Source organism: Chiloscyllium plagiosum, unplaced genomic scaffold (assembly GCF_037043375.1).
Source record: "Chiloscyllium plagiosum isolate Xiang-an unplaced genomic scaffold, Cpla_swu_hap1 HiC_scaffold_11, whole genome shotgun sequence".
In the NCBI taxonomy this organism is placed as follows: Eukaryota; Metazoa; Chordata; class Chondrichthyes; order Orectolobiformes; family Hemiscylliidae; genus Chiloscyllium; species Chiloscyllium plagiosum.
Window position 1 is genome coordinate 889,218 of NW_028270149.1, and position 25,808 is coordinate 915,025.

Consider the following 25,808-nt stretch of genomic DNA (forward strand, 5'->3'; position numbering starts at 1 on the left):
TACCATGAAACCATATTTCTGACCTCACTACTCTCAACCTCCTGGACACTGGAACCACAATTTAGGTTACCATTCCCACTGCTCCCCCCCCCCCACCCGCCCGCTGAATAAGTTTAAACCCTCCCGAAGAGCATTAGCAAATTTCATCTCGAGTACAATCACTTTGCTCTCATCCAAATCATTAATATATGAATGTAAAACATTATGGCCCTATCACTGATCCCTGTGGCACTCCACTAGGTACAGGTTGCCATCCTGAAAATGCCTGCCTTATCCCAACTCTGTCTTTTATTAGCTAGTTAAACCTTTATCCATGCTACTGAGAACATAGAATGACAAGCAGAAATAGAAAATTTAGACCTCAAGCCATTTAATACAATCATTAGTCATCTCATCTCGATGTCAACTCAACTTTCTTGCTCACTCTCCATGATCCTTCAACCTATTACCAATAAAAAACCTGTCCATGACTTAGCATCAACCACATTTTAGTCGTGAATTCCACAGATTCATCACTCTCTGATTTAAATCTACTACCCCTTATCCAGAAACTATGCCTCTCATTCTAGATTGCCCGACATGAGGAATACCGTGTAATCCTTTCTATATCTACTTTGTCAATTCTCTTTAGCCTCTCACACCTCCATTGAATCTCCTCTCACTCTTTTAAACACCAGAAAGTATAGTCCTTGACTACTCAGTCTGTCTTCATAAGACAAATCCACCATCTCTGGAATCAATATAGTGAACCTCCTCTGTACTCCCTCCAATGCAACTACATCTCTCCTCAAGTAAAGGGATCAAGATTGTATGCAGTACTTCAAGTGTGGTCTCAATAATGACTTGTAAAATTTCAGTAACAATTCCTTACTTTTATACTCTATTAATTTAGCAAAATTCCATTGTCTTTTTATTAACTGATGTACCTGCACACTGATTCATGCGTGAGGACACATACATCTTTTGCACTGAAGCACTCTGAAGTTTCTCTCCATTTGTATAATAACTTGCCTTTCTCATCCTGTGACGAAAATAGATAACCGTACACTTATCCACATTAAACTTCATCTGCCAAATTTTGGCTCATTTTCCTAACATATTCATATCCATTTGTAAATTTCTTAGTTCATCATTGCAGTTTACTTTCCCATCTTTTTTATGTCAACTGAAAATTTGGCTATCAAACATTTTCATTAATATAATTCAACATGGCACATGGTCTCCAACATCATGGGCTGTTATCTTAAGTCATATAATTTGTGGTACCTTTTCAAATCTGAATATCCAACTATCTTACATCCACTGCTTTCCCTTTATCTGTTCTAATTATTATGTCCTTGAAGAATTCCAGTAAATTTGTTAGGCATGATTGCCCCTTCATGAAGCTATGCTGACTCTGATCATATTATGTGTTTCTAAATGCTGTGCTATTACATCCTTTGTAATGGACTGACATTTTCCCAGTAGCAGACTTTACATTATGTTGAGGAAGTGCCAGTGGACTGGGGTGGACAAAGTTAAAAATCACACAACACCAGATTATAGTCCAATAGATTTATTTGAAAGCACTAGCTTTTGGTGCGCTGCTTCTTTGCCAGGTACCTGCGCTCCGAAAGCTAGTACTTCCAAATAAACTGGTTGGATTATAACCTGGTGTTGTGTGATTTTTAACTTTGTTCTATAGTTAGCTGCGTTTTTTGTCTCCTTCCCTCTTTAAACAAGGTGTTATAGAGTCATAGAGTTCTACAGCATAGAAACAAACCCTTTGGTCCAACCAGTCCACACCGACCATGTTTCCAAACTAAGCTAGTCCCACCTGCCTGTGCTTGGCCCATATTCCTCTTAATGTTGCCTATTCAGGAACCTGTCCAAATGTCTTTTAAATGTTGTAACTGTACCTGCATCCACAATTTTCGCTGGCAATTCATTCCTCACACGAACCACACTGTGTAAAAATTTTCCCTTCATATTCTTCTTAAATTTTTCTCCTCTCAGCTTAAAATATACCCTGTAGTTTTGAACTCCTCTATCCGAGGGAAAAGATCCTTGTTATTTACCTGATCTATGCCCCTCACGATTTTATAAATTGCAATAAGGTCACCCATCAACCTCCTACACTCCAGTGAAAAATGTCCTGCCTTTCCAATTCTCCATTCCTGGCAACATCCTGATAAATATTTTCTGAACTTTCTCCAGTTTAATACTATACTTCCCATAACTGGGTGATCAGAACTGCACATGATATTCCAGAAGAGGCCTCACTAAGGTCCAATAACCTCAACATCCCAACTCCTATACTCAAAGGTCTGAGCAATGAAGGCAAGTGTGCTAAACACCTTAACCACCCTGCCTACCTGTGACACAAAGTTCAAAGAATTATGTACCTGAACCCCTGGATAGTGGGCGGCACGGTGGCACAGTGGTTAGCACTACTGCCTCACAGTGCTAGAGACCCAGGTTCAATTCCCGCCTCAGGCGACTGACTGTGTGGATTTGCACGTTCTCCCCGTGTCTGCGTGGGTTTCCTCCGGGTGCTCCGGTTTCCTCCCACAATCCAAAGATGTGCAGGTTAGGTGAATTGGCCATGCTAAATTGCCCGTAGTGTTAGGTAAGGGGTAAATGTAGGGGAATGGGTGGGTTGCGCTTCGGCGGGGCGGTGTGGACTTGTTGGGCCGAAGGGCCTGTTTCCACACTGTAAGTAATCTAATCTAATCTCTCTGTTGTATAACACTATACAGGACTCTACCATTAATTATTCAAGTTCTGTCCATGTTTGCATTACCAAAATGCAACATATTGCATTTATCCAAATACAACTTTTCAGCCCCTTTTCAGTTTGCTGCCAGATTGTCCACTATCTCTATAGCTACTCCCTTTAATATCCTAGGACCTTAACAAATCAGAGTCAATCTGCCTGGTTTAAATTTAAACAAAGATTACCAGTTAAATCTTAGTCATCATTTAACTATACATTTTCCATGCATCTCAACCAATTTTTAAAAATTCATCTGTGGGATGTGGGCATCGCTGGCTCGCCAGCATTTCTTGCTTTTTCCTAGTTGCCCTTGAGAAGGTGGGGGTGAGTTTCCTTCTTGAACTGCTACAGTTCACTTGCTGTGGGTTGACCCACAATGCCATTAGGGAGGGAATTCCAGGATTTTGACCCAGTGACACTGTAGGAATGGTGATATATTTCCAAGTCAGAATGGTGAGTGGCTTGGAGGGGAGTTTGAAGGTGTTGGTCTTCCTATGTATCTGCTGCCCTTATCCTTCTAGATGGAAGTGGTCGTGAGTTTGAAAGGTGCACTTTGAGGATCATTGGTGAATTTCTGCAATACATCTTGTAGATTGTACACTGTGCTGCAACAGAGCGTCAATGTTGGAGGGAGTGGATGTTTGTGCTAATCAGGCGGTGGCTGCTTTGTCCTGGATTATGTCAAGCTTCTTGAGTGTTGTTGGGGCTGCACTCATCCAGGCAATTGGGGAGTATTCAATCTCACTCCTGATTTGTGCCTTGTAGATGGTGGACAGGCTTTGGGGAGTTAGGTGATGAGTTACTCGCTGTAGTATTTGTAGCCTCTGACCTGTAGCCACTGTGTTTGTGGTGACTCCAGTTGAGTTTTGGGTCAATGATAACTCTCAGGATGTTGATAGTAGGGAATTCAGTGATGGTAATGCCATTGGGCTGCTTCAGTAACTGAGGAGTCACAAATGGTGCTGAACATTGTGCAGTCATTGGGGAGTACTACTCTGCTGTTGATGGCCCACAGTGCCACATGGATGCCCAGTCTTGTGTTGTTAGATCTATTCAAAGTCTGTCCCATTTAGCATGGCATTAGTGCCATACACAATGGAAGTTATTCTCATTAACCCCCAGATAATAATGAGGATGACTTTTGCAGATTCAACAGGGCTGTTTGTGCCGTTGCCTTTTCTGGTGCCTGTTTGCTGTCAGGTGATCCATCTGGTTTCATTTTGAGACATCGTAGCGATTGGTACAATTGAATGGCTTGCTAGGCCATTTCAGAGAGTAATTGAAAGTCAACCTCACTGCTGTGGATCCAGAGTCACATGTAGGCCAGACCAGGTGAGAATGGCAGATTTCCTTCCTTGAAGGAAGTTGAGAACCAAATGGGTTTTTCTGACAATCCACAATGATTTCATGGTCATCGATAGATTCTCAATTCCAGAGTTTTTCCTATTGAGTTCAAGTTCCACCATCTGCCATGGAAGGATTTGAACCTGGGACCCGAGAACGTTAGCTGAGTTTCTGGATTAATAATCCAAGTGCACCACTCTGATCTAAACTCTAATAATATCATGAGGCCATTGCTTCTCCATGCCACAAGAGTTCAGTTGCTAAACAATCAACACTTGCTTCATACAGATAAAAAGGTTGTTTACATTCGTGTTTCTTGCAAATTGTCCTGAAAAACTTCAACAAAATATGCCTTTTTTCAGCAATACTCAAGTCTTCCATTATCAAATGAAAATTTAGTCTGATATATTGGTCCCAAGTTTGGGATCAGGGTCTTGGAAATAATGATTTGGTAACAAAATGATGAAAGTGATGATGCATCATAGAATGTCTCAAAACATTTCCTTTTACCACCTTGCTACCAGCAATGGAAGTGAAATAATTGTGTTGTATAGAGAGTGTTTCTCTTTCTGACGTAAGGAACTGGAATAATTGAGCACGCTATGAGATAATAGGTAGATAATATCAAAATGTGTGCACAGCCTTTACAGAACCTTTGTTGCAGTTAGGAATTTTTCTTCCAGGCTTAATTGTAAAACAATCTAGCAATGAAACTGCTGAATTTACTTTTGAGGTAGAGTTTTTTTTTTAGCAAGTAAACTGGCCATTGATTTCCTGGATGAATAATGTGTGACAAGGATTCTTTTTGTTTTGCAGTTGCTACCAGCTTTAAGTGTATTAATACAACACAGTGACACAAATGTAAGTATTTAGAAAGTTCATTCTCTGTAAGTGAAGACGTTAGAATGTGTACTTTCTTGCCTAAACAACTAATTGTTTTCTCAGATTCTAGTTGACACGGTCTGGGCTCTCTCCTATTTGACAGACGGAGGAAATGAACAAATTCAAATGGTGATAGATTCTGGTGTTGTACCCCATCTAATTCCACTTCTTAGCTGCCAAGAGGTCAAAGTTCAGGTAAGTAGTGAAAAAATGCCAAGGCCTCCTCTTGGCTAGAATCACGGATCATTGCAATTAGTACTTTATACAAACTAGTGCAGTAGTAGCTAGTGAGAGTAGTATTTTGTACAGACAGTACAGCGATTGCCATAATAAATAGGGACAGAAGTAGACCATTCGGCTCCTCACATCTGTGCCATTAAATTCAGTAATGTCTTGGCTAATCTGTTTGTGTCACTTCCCTTCCTGTCAATTCGTTCCCTTCATCATTTCTCTTTTTCTCATTTGTTTTCTTTCTCTCTCTTGCTCTTTCTGTCTCTCCCTCTGTCTCTCTCTCTCTCTCTCTCTCTCTGTCTCTGTCACAGACTGATTGAATTGCTAGACTGGGTCTGTGGCAGGTGGTGAGGGAACTAACGAGAGGGGAAAAACAGACTTGACCTCATCCTTACTAGTCTGCCAGCTGCAGATGCATCTGTCTATGTCAGTATCGATGAGAGTGACCACCACACAGCCCTTGTGGAGACGAAGTCCCGCCTTCACATTGAGAATACCCTCCATCATGTTGTGTGGCACTATCACCATGTTAAATGGGACAGACTTTGAACAGATTTAGCAACTCAAGACTGAGCATCCATGAGGTGCTGTGGGCCATCAACAGCAGCAGAATTGTACTCCAGCACAATCTGTAACCTCATGGCCTGGCATATCCCCCACTCAACCATTACCATCAAGCCAGGGGATCAACCCTGGTTCAATGGAGAGTGCAGGAGGGCATGCCAGGAGCCAGGCAGACCTGAAGATGAGGTGTCAACCTGGTGAAGCCACCAAACAGGACCACTTACATACCAAACATATAAGCAGCAATTGATAGGCAGAGCTAAGTGATCTCACGACCAATGGATCAGACCTAAGCTCTGCAGTCCTGCCATATCCAGTAATGAGTGGTGGTGGATGATGAAACAACTCATGGAGGAGGATGCTCCACAACTATCCCCATCCTCATTGATGGAAGAGTCCAGCACATCAGTGCAAAAGATAAGGCTGAAACTTTCGCAGCAATCTTCAGGCAGAAGTGCTGAGTGGATGATCCATCTCAGTGGTTGTCCTGCAGTGGTCCCCAACATTACAGATACCAGTCTTCAGCCAATTCGATTCAGTCCAAGTAATATCAAGAAATGGTTGGAGGCACTGGATGCTGCAAAGTTTACAGGCCCTGACAACATTCTGGCAATACTACTGACGACTTGTGCTCTAGAGCTTGCTGTTCCCCTAGCTAAGCTGTTCCAGCACAGTTACAACACTGGCATCTACTGGACAATGTGGAAAATTGTCCAAGTATGTCCTGTACATAAAAAGCAGATCAAATCCAACATGGCCAGTTACTGCCCCATCAGACTACTGTCGATCATCAGTAAAGTGATGGAACGTGTCATCAACAGTGCTACCAATCAGCACCTGCTCAGCAATAACCTGCTCAGTGACACCCAGTTTGAGTTCTGCCAGGGCCACTCAGCTCCTGACCTCAGCCTTGGTTCAAAAAGGGACAAAAGAGCTGAATTCCAGAGGTGAAATTGACATCAAGGCTACATTCAACTGGGTGTGGCATCACATAGCCCTAGCAAAATTGGAATCAACGAGTATCAAGGGGAAAACTCTTCACTGGTTAGAGTTATACCTGATGTACAGGAAGATGGTCATGGTTGTTGGAGGTCAGTCAACTCAGCTCCAGGATATCTCTGCAGGAGTTCCCCAGGGTAGTGTCCTAGGCCCAACCATCTTCAGCTGGTCAGGAGTGGGTATGTCAGTCGATGATTGCACAATTTTCAGCACCCTTCATGACTCCTCGCACACTGAAGCAGTCCGTATCCAAATGCAACAACATGTGAACAATACCCAGAGCTGACAAGTGGCAAGTAACATTGTGCCACACAAATGCAAGGCTGTGACCATCACCAACAAGAGACAATCTAACCATTGCCCATTGACATTCAATGGTGTTACCTTCATTGAAAGCCCCCACTATCAACATCCTGGGAGTTATCATTGACCAGAAACTCAACTGGACTCACCACATAAATGTAAGAGCAAATCAGAGACTAGGAATACTGCAGTAAGTAACTCACCTCCTGATTTTCAAAAGCCTGTCCACCATGTACAAGGTACAAGTCAGAAGTATGATGGAATACTCCCCACTTGCCTGGACGAGTGCAGCCCCAACAACATTCAAGAATCTTGACACCATCCAAGACAAAGCAGCCACCGCTTAATTGACACAACTTTGTCAAGCATCCACTCCCTCCAGCACTGATGCTCAGTAGCAGCAATGTGTACTATCTACAAGATGTACTACAGAAATTCATCGAGATGCTCAGACAGCAGCTTCCAAAACCATATCCACTTCCATCTAGAAGGACAAGGGCAGCAGATACACGGGAAGACCACCACCTTCAAACTCTCCTCAAGCCAATCACCATCCTGACTTGGAAATATATCACCGTTCCTTCAGTGTTGCTGGGTCAAACTCCTGGAATTCCTTCCCTAATGGCATTGTGGGTCAACCCACAGCAGATGGACTGCAATGATTCAGGAACGCAGCTCACCCCCACCTTCTCCACGCTACTAGAGACAGGCAATAAATGCTGGCCAGCTACCAATACCCACATCCCATATAATGAATAATAAAAAAAAGTTGCTGTCAACTGTACAATGATGTAAGATCTTTAGTTCAGGTTGAAGTCAAGCTGATCTGTGCCTTTGGTAAGTGGGCACCGTTCAGCTTCTCGTGATTTGTTACATAAACAGAACATAGAACATAGAAAAGTACAGCACAGAACAGGCCCTTTGGCCCATGATGTTGTGCCGAGGTTTAATCCTAATGTAAAATATAATAACTTAACCTACGCACCCCTCAACTCACTGCTATCCATGTGCATGTCCAGCAGTCGCTTAAACGTTCCCAATGACTCTGGTTCCACCACCACAGCTGGCAACACATTCCATGCATTCACAACTCCCTGCATAAAGAACCTACCTCTGCCATCTCCTTTATACCTTCCTCCTAATATATTCCAAACTATGACTCCTCGTACCAGTCAATCCTGCTCTGGGGGAAAGTCTCTGGCTATTGACTCTACCTATTCCATCATTAGCTTGTATACCTCAATCAGGTCTCCTCTCTTCCTCTTTCTCTCCAGAGAGAAAAGTCCTAGCTTATACAACCTTCCTTCATAAGGCAAGCCCTCCAGGGCAGGCAGCATCCTGGTAAAACTTCTTTACACCCTCTCCAAAGCCTCTGTATCTTTCCTATAGTAGGGTGACCAGAACTGGACACAATATTCCAAGTGTGGTCTCACCAGCCACTTGTAGAGCTGTAGCAAAACCTCGTGGCTCTTAAACTCGATCCTCCTGTTAATGAAAGCCAAAACACCATATGCTTTCTTAACAAACCTATCCACTTGGGTGGCAACTTTGAGGGATCTATGTACTTGCACACCCAGATCCCCCTGTTCCTCCACACTGCCAAGAATCCTGTCTTTAATCCTATATTCCGCATTCAAGTTTGACCTTCCAAAATGCATCACTTCGCATTTATCCAGGTTGAACACCATCTGCCATTTCTCAGCCCAGCTCTGCATCCTCTCTATGTCGCGCTGCAGCCTGCAGTAGCCCTCTATACTATCGACGACACCTCCAACCTTTGTGTTATCTGCAAATTTACTAACCCACCCCTCAACCTCTTCATCCAAGTTATTTATAAAAACTACAAAGAGCAGAGTCCCAAGAACAGAGCCCTGCGGGACCCCATTCAATGCTGACCTCCAGGCAGAATACTTTCCATCTACAACCACTCTCTGCCTTCTGTCAGCCAGCCAATTCTGAATCCAGATAGCCAAATCTCCCTGTATCCCATACCTCCTGATTTTATGAATGAGCCTACCAGGGGGAACCTTATCATATACCTTGCTGAAATCCATATACACCACATCCACTGCTCAACCTTTGTTGACCTGTCTTGACACCTCCTCAAAGAACTCAATAAGATTTGTGAGGCATACCTGCCCCTCACAAAGCTGTGCTGACTGACTTTAATCACACTATGCTTTGCCAAATAGTCATAAATCCTATCCCTTGGAATTCTTTCAAAACTTTGCTGACCACAGGCGTAAGACTGACTGCTCTGTAATTGCCAGGGATTTCCCTATTACCCTTCTTGAAACGAAGAACAACATTCGCCTCCTTCCAATCCTCCAGTATGACTCCTGTGGAGAGTGAGGAGGCAAGTATCCTCGCTAGCGGCTTAGCAACCTCCTTTCTCACTTCCCGGAGCAGCCTAGGACAAATCTGGTCTGTTTCTGGGAACTTATCAATCTTAATGTCTTCCAAAATTTCCAGCACATCAACTTCATCAATCTTGATCTGGTCAAGACTGTATCCCAGCTCGTCAATGTTCTCATTCACAATAAGGTCCCTTTCCTTGGTGAAAACCGAAGCAAAAAAACTCATTTAGAGCGTCCTCTATCTGCTCAGACTCCATGCACAAGTTCCCTCCGCTATCCCTAACCGGCCCTACCTTCTCCCTGATCATTCTCTTATTCCTCACGTATGAGTAATACTTACATTTGGAACTTTGTCAGATTCTCAAGGAATTTGACTGAGAGAAGGAGAGAAACTTGCACCTCCTGTTGTTTTATTCCTTACTCTTTTACATCACTGCCATCAGGAAACTAAGTACAGAAAGGGTTGCGAGGCATCAACAACAAAGAGGCCTCCATGGTCTTTTGTAAGCCAGGTTTTCTAGCAGTTAAGGGCTATACACCCTCTCTCTATATTGCCTTCTAAGTTACTTGCGGCACCTGCATGCTAACTTTTCATATTTCATACAAAGAAACACCCAGATTCCTCTGTACTGCACTTTTCTTGGAATATCTGTCTATTTTAATAATAGTCTATCTTTGACTCTTCCTATCAAAGTACAAGACCTCACACTTTCCTACATTAAACTCCATCTGCCAAGTTCTTGTCCGCTCACTCAAGCCCCTGCAGATTCCTATGCTGTCAATACAACATATCCTCCCACCTGTTCTCGTATCATCAGCAAATTGGATACTTTACATTCTTTCCCCTCATTCAAGTCATTAATATATACAGCAAATAATTGAGCCCCTAGGACTGATCATAGCAACATAGAAAATAGTAACAGGATACGCCATTTGGGCCTTCAAGCTAACTCCACCATTCATTGCAATCATGGATGATCATCTAGCTCAATAGTCTGTTCCTGCTTTTCCCTCATATTCTTTGATCCCTTGAACCCAAGTTGCTATATCCACCTTCTCCTTGAAATCATACAATGTTTTGCCCCTAACTGCTTTCCATGGTAGTGAATTCCATAGATTCATCGCTCTCCAGGTGAAAACAATTCTCCTTATCTCAGTCCTAAATGGTTTACCCCATAGCCTTAGTCTGTGACTCCTGGTTCTGGCCTCCCACACCATCAGCAACATTCTTCCTGCATCTATCCTTTCGAAAGCTGTTAGAAATTTATAGGTTTCTATGAGATCCCTCTTTATTCTTCTGAACTCCAACAAATATAATCCTAACCAATTCAATCTCTCCTCATTAGTCAGTACTACACACCCAGGTCTCAGTTTGGCAAACCATCACTACATTCCCTCTATAGCAAGAACATCCTTCCTCAGGTAAGGAGACCAGTAGTTTTGGTGTGGTCTCACCAAGGCCTTTTATAACTGCAGTGAAACATTCCTGCTCCTCTACTCGAATCCTCACTATGAAGGCCAATGTACCATTTGTCTTGATCACCTGTGGTCCTGCAAGCTCACCTTCGGTGACTGGTGTATGAGGACATCCTGGTCTTGTTGCACAATTCCCTTCTCTCAATTTGTAGCCACTCAGATAATAATCTTCCTTCCTGTGTTTGCTACACCTTGTACTGTATCTGCTAAGCATTTACCCAATTACTCAGCTTGTCCAAATCGCATTCAATTATAACATAAGAGCGAGGAGCAGGAGTAGACAATTCAGCCCCATGAGCTGGCTCCTCCACTTAATACAATTAAGGCTGAACTCATCTTGGCCTCAACTTCACTTTCCCCAACTAACCCTTCATCTAATTCTGGGTCCACTGTTTTTTGACATTATATACATGATTTGGATGTGAATATAGGAGGTATGGTTAGTAAATTTGCAGATGACACCAAAATAGATGGTACGGTGGACAACAAAAAAGGTTACCGCAGAGTACAAGAGGACTTTGATCGGATGGGTTGAGGAGTGGCAGATGGAGTTTGATTTAGATAAATGTGAGATGCTATGTTTGTACTTAATGGCAAGGTCCTGGGGAGTGTTGCCAATCAAAGAGACATAGTTCCTTGAAAGCAGAATCGCAGGCAGACAGGGTGGTGAAGAAGGTGTTTAGGACGCTTACCTTTATTGGTCAGTGCATTGAATATAAGAGTTGCGAGGTCATATTGCAGCTGCACAAGATATTGGTGAGGGTACTTTTGGAATACTGTGTTCAATTTTGGTTTCCTTCTTATAGGAAAGATGTTGTTAAACATAGAACAAAGAACTGTACAGCACAGAACAGGCCCTTCAGCCCACGATGTTGTGCCGAAGATTATTCCTAATCTAATCTAAAATAACCTAACCTATGCACCCCTCAATTCACTGCTGTCCATGTGCATGTGCAACAGTCGCTTAAATGTCCCTAATAACTCTGCTTCCACCACCATCGCTGCCAACGCATTCCATGCATTCGTAACTCTGCTTAAAGAACCTACCTCTGATGTCTCCTCTACCTTCCTCCTAATATGTTTAAACTATGACCCCTCAAGGCAGTCAGTCCTGCCACGGGGAAAAGTCTGGCTATTAACTCTATCCTTGTATACCTCAGTCACCTCTCTTCCTCCTCCTCTCCAGAGAGAAAAGTCCGAGCTTAGTCAGCCTCTCTTCATAAGGCAAGTCCTCCAGTCCAGGCAGCATCCTGGTAAAACTTCTTTGCACCCTCACCAAAGCATCCGTATCTTTCCTATAGTAGGGCGACCAGAACTGGACACAGTATTCCAAGTGTGGCCTCACCAGGGACTTGTAGAGCTGTAGCAAAACCTCGCGGCTCTTAAACTCGATCCCCCTGTTAATGAAAGCCAAAACACCATATGCTTTCTTAACAACCCTATCCACTTGGGTGGCAACTTTGAGGGATCTATGTACTTGCACACCCAGATCCCTCTGTTCCTCCACACTTCCAAGAATCCTGTCTTTGATCCTATATTCCGCATTCAAGTTTGACCTTCCAAAATGCATCACTTCACATTTATCCAAGTTGAACACCATTTGCCATTTCTCAGCCCAGCTCTGCATCCTGGCTATGTTGCGTTGCAGCCTGCAGTAGCCCTCTCTACTATCGACGACACCTCCAACCTTTGTGTCATCTGCAAATTTACTAACTCACCCCTCAATCTCCTCATCCAAGTCATTTATAAAAACTACAAAGAGCAGAGTCCCAAGAACAGAGCCTGCGGAACCCCTCTCACCACTGACCTCCAGGCAGAATACTTTCCATCTACAACCACTCTCTGCCTCTGTCAGCTAACCAATTCTGAATCCAGATAGCCAAATCTGCCTGAATCCCATACCTACCATGGGGAACCTTATCAAATATTTTGCTTAAGTCCATATACACTACATCCACTGCTCGACCTTCATTGACCTATCTTATACCTCCTTAAAGAACTCAGTAAGATTTGTGAGGCATGACCTTCCCCTCACAAGGCCATGCTGACTGCTTTTAATCACGCTATGCTTTTCCAAATAGTCATAAATCCTATCCCTCAGAATTCTTTCCAAAACCTTGCTAACCACGGACGTAAGACTGACTGGTCTGTAATTGCCAGGGATTTCCCTATTCCCCTTCTTGAAAAGAGGAACAACATTTGTCTCCCTCCAATCCTCCGGTACGACCCCCATGGAGAGTGAGGACGCAAAAATCTTCGCCAATGGCTTAGCAACCTCCTTCTTGCTTCCGGAGCAACCTAGGATAAACCTGGTCTGTCTCTGGGGACTTATAAAATTTCCAGTACATCAACTTCATTAATCTTGATCTGTTCAAGGCTGTTTCCCGGCTCCTCAAAGTTCTCATTCACAATAAGGTCCCTTTTCTTAGAGAAAACCAAAGTAAAAAGCTCATTTAGAGCTTCCCCTATCTGCTCAGACTCTACGCACAATTTCTCGACACCATTCCTGACCAGCCCTACCTTTTCCCTGAGCATTCCCTTATTCCTCACGTATGAGTAAAATGCCTTTGGGTTCTCCCTAATCCTTCCTGCCAAGCCTTTTCGTGCACCCTCCTGGCTCTCCTCAGTCCATTTCTGAGCTCCTTTCTAGTAAGCCTGTAATCCTCTAAAGCTGTGCTAGATCCTTGCTTCCTCCACCTTCCGAAAACTGCCTCCTTCCTTTTGATGAGAAGCTCCTCTGTTCTCATCATCCAAGGCTCCTTAATCTTATCCCTTCTTGCCTAACTCAGAGGAACAAATTTGTGCATCACCCGCAACAACAGCTTCTTAAACAGTCTGCACATGTCTGTTGTGCCCTTTCTGTGGAACAATTGCTCCAAGTCTGTACTTCCCAGCTCCTGTCTGATAGTGTCATTATTTCCTTTTCCCCAAATAAATATCTTCCCTTGGTAACTGCTCCTTTCCCACTCCAAGGCTGTGGTAAATGTGAGGCAATTGTGGTCACCAAAGTGTTCCCCCAACACGAGATCTGAAACCTGTTCTGGCTCATTGCCAAGCACCAAATGCAATATGGCCTCTCCCCTCGTCGCCTGTCACCATACTGAGTAAGGAAACCCTCCTGAACACACTTGACAGAAACGGCTCCATCCAAACCATCTGCACTAAGGAGGTTCCAGTCAATATTGGGAAAGTTGAAGTCACCCATAACAACAACTCTGTTGCATCTGCATTTTTCCCAAATCTGCCAGCCTATGAGTTCTTCAATCTCCCTCCTGCTATAGGGGTCTGTAGAAAACCCCCAATGAAGTGGCTGCTCCCCGCTGTTCCTAATTTCCACCCAGACTTTCTTGATAACCTTCCTTGAGAACCTTCATTTCTGTAGCTGTGATGCACTCTCTGATTAGCAATGCTACACCCCCTTCTCTTTTTCCACCCTCCCTGTTCAATATTCTAAATCCTGGAACATCTAGCAACCATTCCTGCCCCTGTGAAACCCACGTGTTCGATGTGGCAACACCATCATAATCCCAAGTACTGATCCATGCTCTGAATTCATCATTCTTATTTCTGCCACTCCTTGCGTTAAAGCAGACACACTTTAACCGATCCCTTTGTTTCATCACGTGAAAATTCTTCCTGATAGATTCACTACATCCTGTCACTGCCCCATCTACAACTATCCCCCTCTCAGATATGTAGCTCTGGTTCCCACCCCCCATAAACTTGAAAGGGTTCAGAAAAGATTTACAAGGATATTACCTGGTGGGCCTGAAGTAGGATCGCTGATTGTTTCTCACAAAGAGTCACGAACTCTGTAAATACATTGTTCCAAAGTGCGATGGACTTTGAGTGAATTTGTGGGGTTGGAGGCTTTGACCTATAGGGAGGGGCTGGGGCTGGGGCTATATTCCTTAGAGCGTTGGAGGCTGAGGGGTGACCTTATAGAGGTTTGTAAAATCAAGAGGGGCATGGATAGGGTGAATAGCGAAAGTATTTTCCCCAGAATGGGGGAATCCAAAACTAGAGGGAGTAGGTTTCAAGTGAGAGAGGAAAGATTTAGAACGTAGAACAGTACAGTACAGACAGGCCCTTTGGCCCTCGTTATTGTGCTGGCCTTTTACTGTATTCTAAGATCAGACTAACCTACATGTCCTTCATTGTACTATTTTCCATGTGCCTATCCAAAAGTCACTTAAATGCCCAAAATGTATCGGACTCTACTACCACTGCTGGCATTGCATTCCATGCACCCACCACTCTGAGTAAAGAACCTACTTTTGACATCACCCCTAAACTTCCCTCCAGTCACCTTAAAATTATGCCCCCTCATGATAGACATTTCCGCCATGGGGAAAAAATCTCTGGCTATCCACTCTATGCCTTTCAACATCTCAAGTCGTCTCTCATCCTTCTTAACTCCAATGAGAAAAACCCTAGCTCACTCAACGTTTCTTAATAAGAATTGCTGTCCAGACCAGGCAGCATCCTAGTAAATCTCTGTGCACCCTCTTGAAAGCTTCCACATTCTTCCTACAATGAGGCATCCAGAACTGAAAACAATATTCCAAGTGTGATCTAACCAGGGCTCTCCAGAGCTTCAGCATAACCTTGCGGCTCTTAAACTCAATCCTCCTGATAATAAAAGCTAACACACCATATGCCTTCTTATGAATCCTATCAACCTGGGTGGCAATTTTGAGGGGTCTTGGACATGAACCCCAGGATCCTTCTGTCTTCCACGCTGCCAAAAATCCTGCCTTTAACCCTGTATTCTGCATTCAAATTCGACCTTCCAAAGTGAACAACATCACACTTTTCCAGGTTGAGCTCCATCTGCCACTAATCAGCCCAGTTCTGCATCCTGTCAATGTCCTGTTGCAACCTACCACAGCCCTTAATACTACCCACAACTCCACCTAGCTTCGTGTCATCAGCCAACTTACTGACCCACCTTTTCACTTCCTCATCCAAGTCATTTATAAAAATCAGAGAGTGCAGAGGTCCCAGAACCGATCCCTGTGGAACACCACTGGTCACCAACTCCAGGCTGAAAACTTTCCATCAACCACCTTTGTCTTCTATGGGCCAGCTAATTCTGTATCCAGATAGACAGGTTTCCCTGTATCGCTTCCCCCCTTACTTTCTGAATTAAAAAGGGACCTAAAGGGCAACCTTTTCATGCAGAGAGTGGTGTGTATATGTAGTGGTGGAGCTGGTACAATTACAATATTCAAGCATGGGTATATGAATAAGGGAATAGAGGGATATGGGGCAAATCTGGCAAATGGGACTATATTAATTTAGGTTGTCTGCTTGTCATGGATGAGTTGGACCAAAGAGTCTCTTTCCATGCTGTATGACTTTAATTAAACATCTATCCATCTCCACAAATTTACTCAAAGTCCATCGCACTTTGGAACAATGTATTTACAGAGTTCGTGACCCTTTGTGAGAAACAATCAGCGATCCTACTTCAGGCCCACCAGGTAATGGCAAAACTAGAGGAAGTGTATTGATTAAATCAGAAAAAGAGAAAATGAGCAGATGAATAAAGCACCAATGCTGAGGGACAGGTTCAAGTGTACTGGTCCAAATAAAAGTTTTACATTCAAAGTTTGTGCGAAGATTTGTAGCTCGGGTGCTCGTTGTTGTGGTTCTGTTCGCCAAAAACGGATACCCGCGCAACTTCATCAGCAGATGCCTAAGAGAAAGACCACGGAACGAGGACATACCACAACCAAAAGGACTAGCCACACTACCATACATCAGGAGCATCTCGGAACTGACAACCAGACTGCTGCGACCACTAGGACTCATAACGGCACACAAACCAACAGCCACGCTCAGACAACAACTCACCAAAACGAAGGACCCGATACCCAGCATGAGCAAGACGAATGTAGTGTACAAAATACCATGCAAGGACTGCACTAAACACTATATAGGACAAACAGGAAGACAGCTAACAATCCGCATACATGAACATCAACTAGCCACGAAACGACACGACCAGCTATCCTTAGTAGCCACACACGCAGACAATAAGCAACATGAATTCGACTGGGACAACACTACTATCATAGGGCAAGCCAGACAGAGAACAGCCAGGGAATTCCTAGAGGCATGGCATTCATCCACAAACTCCATCAACAAACACATCGACCTGGACCCAATATACCAACCACTACAGCGGACAGCTGAAACTGACAACCGGAAGCGGCAGGGACAGACCATTATAAACACCAGAGGAAACATCAAAGAAGCGCTTCGCAGGAGGCTCCCAAGCACTGATGATGTCGCCTAGCCAGGGGACGAAACGTTTGCAACAAAAACTTCCAGCTCGGCGAACAGAACCACAACAAAAGTTTTACATACAATGCATGGAGTGTAAGGATTAAATAAAGTGAACTGCAGGCTCAAATTCAAATTTATTTTTTATTCATTCACGGGATGAGGGCGTCGCTGGCTAGGCCAGCATTTATTCCTCATCCCTAATTGCCCAAAGGGCAGTTAAGAGTCAACTACGTTGTTGTGGGTCTGGAGTCACGTGTAGGCCAGACCAGGTAAAGATGGCAGTTTTCTTCCCTAAAGACATTAGTGAACCAGATGGGTTTTTCCCGACAATGAGTGCACGGTCATCATTAAACTCTTAATTCCAGATATTTATTGAATTCAAATTCCACCATCTGCCATGGCGGGATTCAAACCCAGGTCCCCAGAACAATTCCTAGGTGTCTGGATTAACAACCCAGCAATAATACCACCAAGCTATTGCCTCCTCTTGAGGGAAATTATAATATAGTAGCCAGTATTGAGACATGGCTGCAAGATGGTTGGGACTGAAAACCAAATATACTAGGTTATAAGATTTACGGAATGCACAGGGAAAATGGCAAAGATAACATAGATTAGGAGAGGCAGACAAACGCAGAAAGGTAGTGAATTCTGGAGGGTGTCTGGGACAGTTTCCTACAGCAAGATGTTCTGGATACAACAAGGGACAAGCAATATTAGATTAAGCGATGATTAGTGAACCGATTTAATTAGTAACCTAATTGTGCATGAACATATATCAAATATTCATCATAACATGATTGAGTTCAATGCTGCGTTTGAAAGCAAAAAGCACAAATCAGCTACTCGTATTTTAAATTTAGGGAAGACTGACTTTGATGAGATGAGATGAGATACAGACTGTCCATTGTAAACTAGGAAATTCTGCTCGTGGGTAAAACAATTGAAGAACAATGAAGCATGTTTAAAGAAGAATTTAAACAGCACAAAACCAGTTTATACCCCTGATAGGGAACAGAAAAAAAAGGCATGGACCCTAAAGAAATAAGGCGCAGTATAAAATTTTTAAAAAAGAGCTTGCAAAATGCAAAAAATAATGATTGAACCTGCCAAATGGGAAAGATAGAAAGACAAGCAAAGGGCCACAAAGTAGCTTATAAGAGCTACTGAAAGGGATTATGAAAGGCAACTTGTAAGGGACATCAAAATCAATAAGAATAAATGTGGTCAGGGCCAATGTTGATTCACTAAAGACTGACGGATATTGTCAATGACTATGTGGAAATGGCAGACAAGTTGGATAATTACTTTGCCTCAGTATTTACTGTAGAATTTCCAGCCTGCTGAAAGATCCAAGAAAATTAGTAGTGGGTTAGGGACAGGAAATGAATAAATTAACATAAGCAAAGCATAGATATTGAGGAAATTAATTGAAGTAGAGATTGACTTATCCCCAGAACCTGACAGTTTCCATCTCCGGGTGTTCAAGGAAGGGGGGGGGGGGGCAGGGGAGGTTGGTGGTTGGGGGCGTATTGCATCTGCCCTAATGATAATCTTTGAGTTCCCTAGCTGCAGAAATTATCCCTCTGGAATAGAAAATAGGACCATTTACTCGCTTTTTAAGCAGGGCAAAATAGGAAGACTGGGGAATTACAGACCAGTTAGCCTAACGTTTGGAAATTGGTGAAATCTATTATCAAGGACAGGGTAACTGAACACCTCAAAAATTTTCAGTTAATCAGAGAGAACCAGCATAGTTTCATGACTGGTAGATTTGCCTGACAAATGTTATGAAACTTCTTTTTGAAGAGGTGACTAAGGTAATGGCCAGGGGAATATCTATGGATGTAAGAACATAAAAATAAGAGCAAAAGTAAACCATCTGGCCGGAGGAGCCTGTACTGCCATATTAGGTTTAGTGATGAGTAGTGAACCAATTTAATTCGTGACCTAATTGTGCATGAACGTGTATCAGGTAGTGATCATAACAAGATTTAGTTCAATGTAGATTGAATTAAAAAAGAATAGATTAGATTCCCTACAGTATGGAAACAGGCCCTTTAGCCCAAACCGACCCTCCGAAGAGTAACCCACCCAGACCCATTCCCCTACCCTATAATTACCCCTGACAAAACCACCTAATACTATGGGCAATTTAGCATGGCCAATTCACCTGGCCTGCACATCTTTGGATTATGGGAGGAAACCCATGCAGACATGGGGCGGATATGCAAACTCCACACAGAGAGTTGCCCGCACAGGGACTCGAACCCGGCTCCCTGGCACTGTGAGGCAGCAGTGCTAACCACAGAGCCACCATGCTGTCCCTCATGGCTGATCTTTTTGTAGACTCAGCTTCACTTGCCCAGTCGCTCACCATAACCTTTAATTCCTTTACTGTTCAAAAATCTATCTTTGCCCTAAAAACGTTCAACGAGGTTCACTGGGTAGGGACTTCCACAGATTCACAACCCTTTGGTTGAAGAAGGTTCTCCTCAACTCAGTCCTAAATCTAGTTTGACCCACCAATAGAAACAACCTCTCTGCTTCTATCTCATCTATTCTCTTCATAAATTAGTTTTTGGAACTGTAGAAGGGGATAGAAGGGGGTCCTCTTGTGTTTGTCATTTATATAAAAAATTTGGATGAGAATGTAGAAGGCATGGTTAGTAAGTTTGTGGACCACACCAAAATTGGTGACATAATAGACAGTGAAGAATTCTAAGATTACAAAGGGATCTTAATCAAATGGATCAATGGACTGAAAATGGCAGATGGAGTTCAATCTTGATAAATATGAGATATAGTATTTTGGTACATCAAACAATGGTAGGGCTTATACAATTAATGGTAGGGCCTTAGGTAGTGTTGTAGAACAGAGGGGAGAAAGTGAGGTCTGCAGACGCTGGAGATCAAAGCTGAAACTTTATTGCTGGAACAGCACAGCAGGTCAGGCAGCATCTAGGGAACAGAAGATTCGACGTTTCGGGCACATGCCCTTCTTCAGGAATGAGAAGGGCATGTGCCCTCATTCCTGAAGAAGGGCATGTGCCCGAAACGTCGAATCTTCTGTTCCCTAGATGCTGCCTGACCTGCTGTGCTGTTCCAGCAATAAAGTTTCAGCCTTGTAGAACAGAGGGACCTAGGCTAGCAGGTAGACACGTCTTTAAAGTTTGTGTCACATATACACAGGGTGGTTAAAAAGGAGTTTGGCAGGCTTGTCTTCATTGCTTAATCCTTTGCGTGTAGGAATTGGGAAGTCTTGTTGAGGTTGTACAGGACATTGGTGGGGCCTCTTCTTGGAAAACGTATCCAGTTCTGGTTGCCCTGTTCCAGAAAGGATATTATCCAAGCTGGAGAGAGTTCAGAAGAGATTTACCAGGATGTTGCCAGGTATGGAAGGTTTGAATTCTAAAAGAAGGCTGGATAGGCTGGGACATTTTTCACTGGAATGTAGGAGGCAACCTGATAAAAGTTTATAAAATAATGAGAGGTATAGATAGTGTTAATATTAGTTGTCTTTTCCCTAGGATGAGGGATTTCACGGCTACAGGGCACATTTTTAAGGTCAGAGGAGAAAGATTTAAAAAAGACATGTGGCAAATCTTTTACACAGAGAGTGTCTCGTGTGTGGAATGAACTTCCTGAGGAGGTGGTGGGTACAGGTACAGTGACAGCATTTAGAAGACATTTGGGTAGTTACATAAATAGGAGAAGTTTGGAGGGTTGTAGGCCAGGAGCAAGCAGGTGGGATTAGTTTAGTTTGGAATTATGTTCAGAATGGACTGGTTCGACTGAAATATCTGTTTACATGCTGTATGACTCTTTGACTGTATGTTTCTGTAAATACCCCCTAATTGTTCTAAGTTGTTTATATGGACTTCCAGAAGTAATTTGATAAAGTTCCACATAAGAGACCGTTATCTAAGGTAGAAACCAATGGAATTGTGGGCAAATTAATGACATGGAAATTGGTTGAGTGGCAGGCAACAAAAAGTTGTTATAGTGGGTAGGTACTCAAATTGGTGTCCCACATGGATGTGTGTTAGGGGCTCAAATATTTCACATTATTTATTAAAAACTTGAAGGCTCTTATGGTGCAGTAGTAGTGCCCCTACCTTTGAGCCAGGAGGCCCAGGTTCAAGTCCAGAGGTGTGTAATAGCATTCCTCAACAGATTGATCAGAAAATACCTTATTTGGCATGATTGCTCAGTGGTTTGCACTGCTGCCTCACAGGGCCAGGGATCTGGGTTCCACCTTACCCTCAGGCGACTGTCTGTGTGGAGTTTGCACATTCAGACCACATTTGGAGTATTGTGTCCAGTTTTGGGCCCCATATCTCAGAAATAATGTACTGGCCCTGGAGTATGTTCAGAGGAGGTTCATGAGAATGGTCCCAGGAATTAAAAGCTTAAAATATGAGGAGCGTTTGAGGACTTTGGGTCTCTACTCGGTGGAGCTCAGAAGGATCTGAATGAAGCTTACAGAATGCTGAAAGGCCTGGACAGAGTGAATGTTCGGAACATGTTTCCATTGGTAGGAGAGACTATAGCCCTGATGGCATAGCCTTAGAGTAAAGACAAGACTTTTTAGAACAGAGATAAGGAGAAACTTTTTCAGAGAGTGATGAATCGATGGAATTCACTGCCATAGAAGGCTGTGGAGGCTAGGTCATTGAGTGTATTTAAGACGGAGACAGATAAGTTGTTGATTGTCAAGGGGATGAAGTATTTTGGGGAGAAAACAGGAGATTGGGGCTGAGAAACTCAATGGTCTAATTTCTGCTCCTACTCTTATGGCCTTATTCTACCCACATCTATGTGGGTTTCCTCCGGGTAACCCCGTTTCCTCCCACAATCCAAATTTATGCAAATTAGGTGGATTGCCCATGCTAAATTACCCATATGCTCAGGCATGTGTAGGTTAGGTGCATTAGCCATGGGAAATACAGAGTTACAGGGGTAGAGAAGTGGGTCTGGGTGGGATGCTCTTCAGAGAGGGTAGGCATGGACTTGTTGGGCTGAATGGCCTGTTTCTACACTATAGGGGTTTAATGATATTGGTAAAGAAAGTTATATATTCATATCTGATGTCACAAAGTTAGGCGGCATTGTATATACTGTGTAGATGATAGTATAAAATTATGAAGATATGTTGATAGAGTAAGTGCATGGACAAAACTATGTCAGATGGAGTTCATTGCAAACAAGTGTGAGGTTATCCATCTTGGACCAACAAAGGATAAACCAGGGTACTTTCTAGTTGGTATGAAGTTGGATACAGTGGATGAGCAAAGAGACTTGGGGGCTCAGTTGCATAGATCTTTATAATGCCATGAACAAGCCCTGAAAATAATCAAGAAAACTAATGGAATACTGGCCTTTATATTTGGAGTATAAGGATACTGAAGTTATGCTGCAGTTATACAGAACCCTGGTTAGATCCCTCTTGGAATACTGAGAGAAGATCTAGGCACCACACCTTAGGAAGGATATATTGGCCTTGGAAGGAGTGCAATGTAGGTTTATAAGAATGATATGTGGACATAAGAGGTTAAGTTACAAGGAGAGTTTAAACAAATGAGGCCTATTTTGTCTAGATTTTAGAAGGTTAAAGGTGATGTGTTTGAAGTATTCAAGATATCAGTGAGAAAAGGCAGGTAGATAAAGATAAACTATTTCCATTGGTTGGAGATTCTAGAACTAGGGACATAGTCTAAAATTAGGGCTAGACTATTCAGGAGAGACGTTAATTGATGCTGGATCAGTTGTTAATTTTAAACCTGAGATAGCTAATTGTTTATTAAGCAAAGGTATGAAGGAATGTGGGCCAAAGGCAGGTATGTTGAGTTAGGCTACAGATCAACCATGGAACAGGGTTGAGGGCTGAATGTTACTATGTAATTCCTCCTCATCTCTGTTCTAAATCTGCTATCCTTTACCCCAAAACTGTGACCTCTTGTTCCGGATTGCCCCATGTGAGGAAAAATCCTTTCCACTTCAATCCTTTACATAAAAATGTGTTGCTGGAAAAACACAGCAGGTCAGGCAGCATCAAAGGAGCAGGAGAATCAACGTTTCGGGCATAAGCCCTTCAGGAATGAGGAGGGTGTGCCAAGCAGGCTAAGATAAAAGGTAGGGCGGAGGGACTTGGAGGAGGGGCGTGGGGAATGCGATAGGTGGAAGGAGGTTAAGGTGAGGGTGATAGTCCGGAGAGGGGGTGGGGGCGGAGAAGATTGCAGGTCAAGAAGGCGGTGCTAAGTCCGAGGGTTGGGACTGAGATAAGGTGGGGGGAGGGGAAATGAGGAAGCTGGAATCCGGAGTATGGGGGTAAGTACATGAAAGCTTTTGGTACTTACTATCTTACTAAATAAGGGGGTGCCCATTTAAAACAGGGATGAGGAAACCTTTTTTTTCTGAGGGTTGAGTCTTTGGAATTCATTTCCTCAAAAGACAGTGGATGCAAAATCTTTGAATATTTTTAATTCAAAAAGTGGATAGATTCTTAACAAAAACAAAGAACTGTGGATGCTGGAAATCTGAAACAAAAACAGAAAGTGCTGGAGAAACCCAGTAGGCCTAGCAGCATCTGTGCAGATAAAGCAGTGTGAACGTTTCAGGTCCAGTGAACCTTCTTCAGAACCTTAACTCTGCTATTTCTCCACAGTTGCTTCCAGACCAGCTAAGTTTCTGCAGCTATTTCTGTTTCTGTTGTAGATAAATACTTGAATATTATGGGTGTGAAAGATTATCGTGGATATTTAGGGACGTGGAATTGAGATTAAAATCAGATCAGCCATAATTTTTTATTTGATTTGATTTATTATTGTCACATGTACTGAAATACAGTGAGAAGCATTGCACTGCATGCTAACCAGACAAATCATACCTTATATAAGTACATTCGGGTAATGGAACAGAATGCAGAATATGGTGTTACAGCTACAGAGAGGGTTGTCACAGAGCTAGTCCTTTTTATTTCTAAAAGCTGTTCCTTGGCTCAAGGATACTCTGTCCTTGACTTTTTCAGAGGAGTAATAAACCAGGCCGGGCTCCGATCAGACTGGTTTGGTACAGAGATGAAAAGGATTCTGAGTGGTCTTTTGTTTAAATGTAAACAGATAAGACTTCAGGCCAAAGTGGTCATGTTTTAGAAGTGACCTGTAGAATGAAAGGGGAGTGACCAGCTCTCTAGCTGAGCATTTAGTTTAGTCCAGAACTGGTAGGGAGTTCAACAGTGAGCTGTGTGGAAACTCTCTCTTCTGCCCTTCTAACTTCAACCTGTAAGCATCTGACCCTTTTTTTTGGTACTGTGTTTTAAAGGGGGTTTGCTTATATTTGGAACAGCATACTTAAGTCTAGTTTGGATAGACTGAGTTCTGTAGGGATTCTTTATTCTGTTTTTCGTGTTTCATTGTGTAATATTGTGAATAAATGTTTTGTCTGTTTTAACCTGGTAGTCAACCTTGCTAACTTAATCCAGGTAATTTTCACTGTACACTTACTGAAACAAATTGCAAAGTTATGGTCTGGGCTGCCTGCTTAAGAATGTTTTCAGTGGCCTAGTCCATAACACCTTGCAGAAAAAGATCAACTCTAATCTATTGATTGGTGGAGCAGGCTGAAAGGACTGAATGGCTTACTCTTGTTCCTTTGTTAGCATGATTGTATGTTTGTAGCGTTACCATCAGCTTGAATCGTAATAAAGGCAAATTAAATATTGTTGTTTATTACAAGAGGAATGAAATCTAAAATATAATATAAATATAAAAGTCGAGACGTATTGCTACAGTCAGCAGGGCGTTGTCAGACTGAATCTGGCGTACTGTGTATGCTTTTGGTCTCCTTTACATTAAAGATATGACTGTTGAAAGAAGATTCGCTCAGCGGATGGCTGAGTTGAAGCAGGGCTTATCTCATGAGGAAAGATTGGACATGCTGGGCCGATATATATTGCAGTTTAAAAGAATGAGACATGATTTTATTGAAACATATAACATCCCTGAGTGGACTTAACAGAGTTAATGATGAAAGCATTTCCTCTTATGGGAATAAATAGAATTAGTTTAACAATTGTCTTATTGGAGATGAGAAGAAACATTTTCTCTGAGGATTTTGAGTCTGCAGGATTCATCGTCAGACAATGGTGCAGGCAGTGATTGAATATTTTAAAGGCAGCAGTAGATTGATTCTTGATCAACACGAGAGTTGCAGGTTAGCAGAAGTAGATAGGAATGTGGAGTTGAGGCCACAATCAAACCTGATATGATCTCACCGAAAAGCAGAGCAGGCTAAAGGGACCAAACAACCTATTCTTTACAATTCTAATGTTCACATCACTAAGGTTATTAAGCTGTGACACACAATGTAATAGTTTTGGTGCCCAGCACAGTTTGATGTGTGTGAAATGTTTGTATCTCTTTTTTACACAGACAGCTGCACTGAGAGCTGTGGGTAATATCGTAACCGGCACTGATGAGCAGACGCAGATCATATTGAATTGTGATGTACTCTCCCACTTCCCAAACCTTCTCACTCACCCAAAGGAAAAGATCAATAAGGTAACACACTACTAGTTACTTTGTAGATACACTGATAGCTTG

General features: G+C 42.9%; 1 protein-coding gene across 2 annotated transcripts in view; it reads left to right on the top strand.

The window, feature by feature from the left end:
- The window catches only part of LOC122561991 (importin subunit alpha-4-like), a 138,937-nt gene that overhangs the window by 88,059 nt on the left and 25,070 nt on the right, over positions 1 to 25,808 (top strand). For both annotated transcript variants that reach the window (XM_087991823.1, XM_087991822.1), the window contains 3 exons: positions 4,916 to 4,960; positions 5,045 to 5,176; positions 25,638 to 25,766. In XM_087991823.1, the coding sequence (XP_087847949.1) occupies positions 4,916 to 4,960; positions 5,045 to 5,176; positions 25,638 to 25,766 (306 nt within the window). The remainder of the gene's footprint in view (positions 1 to 4,915; positions 4,961 to 5,044; positions 5,177 to 25,637; positions 25,767 to 25,808) is intronic.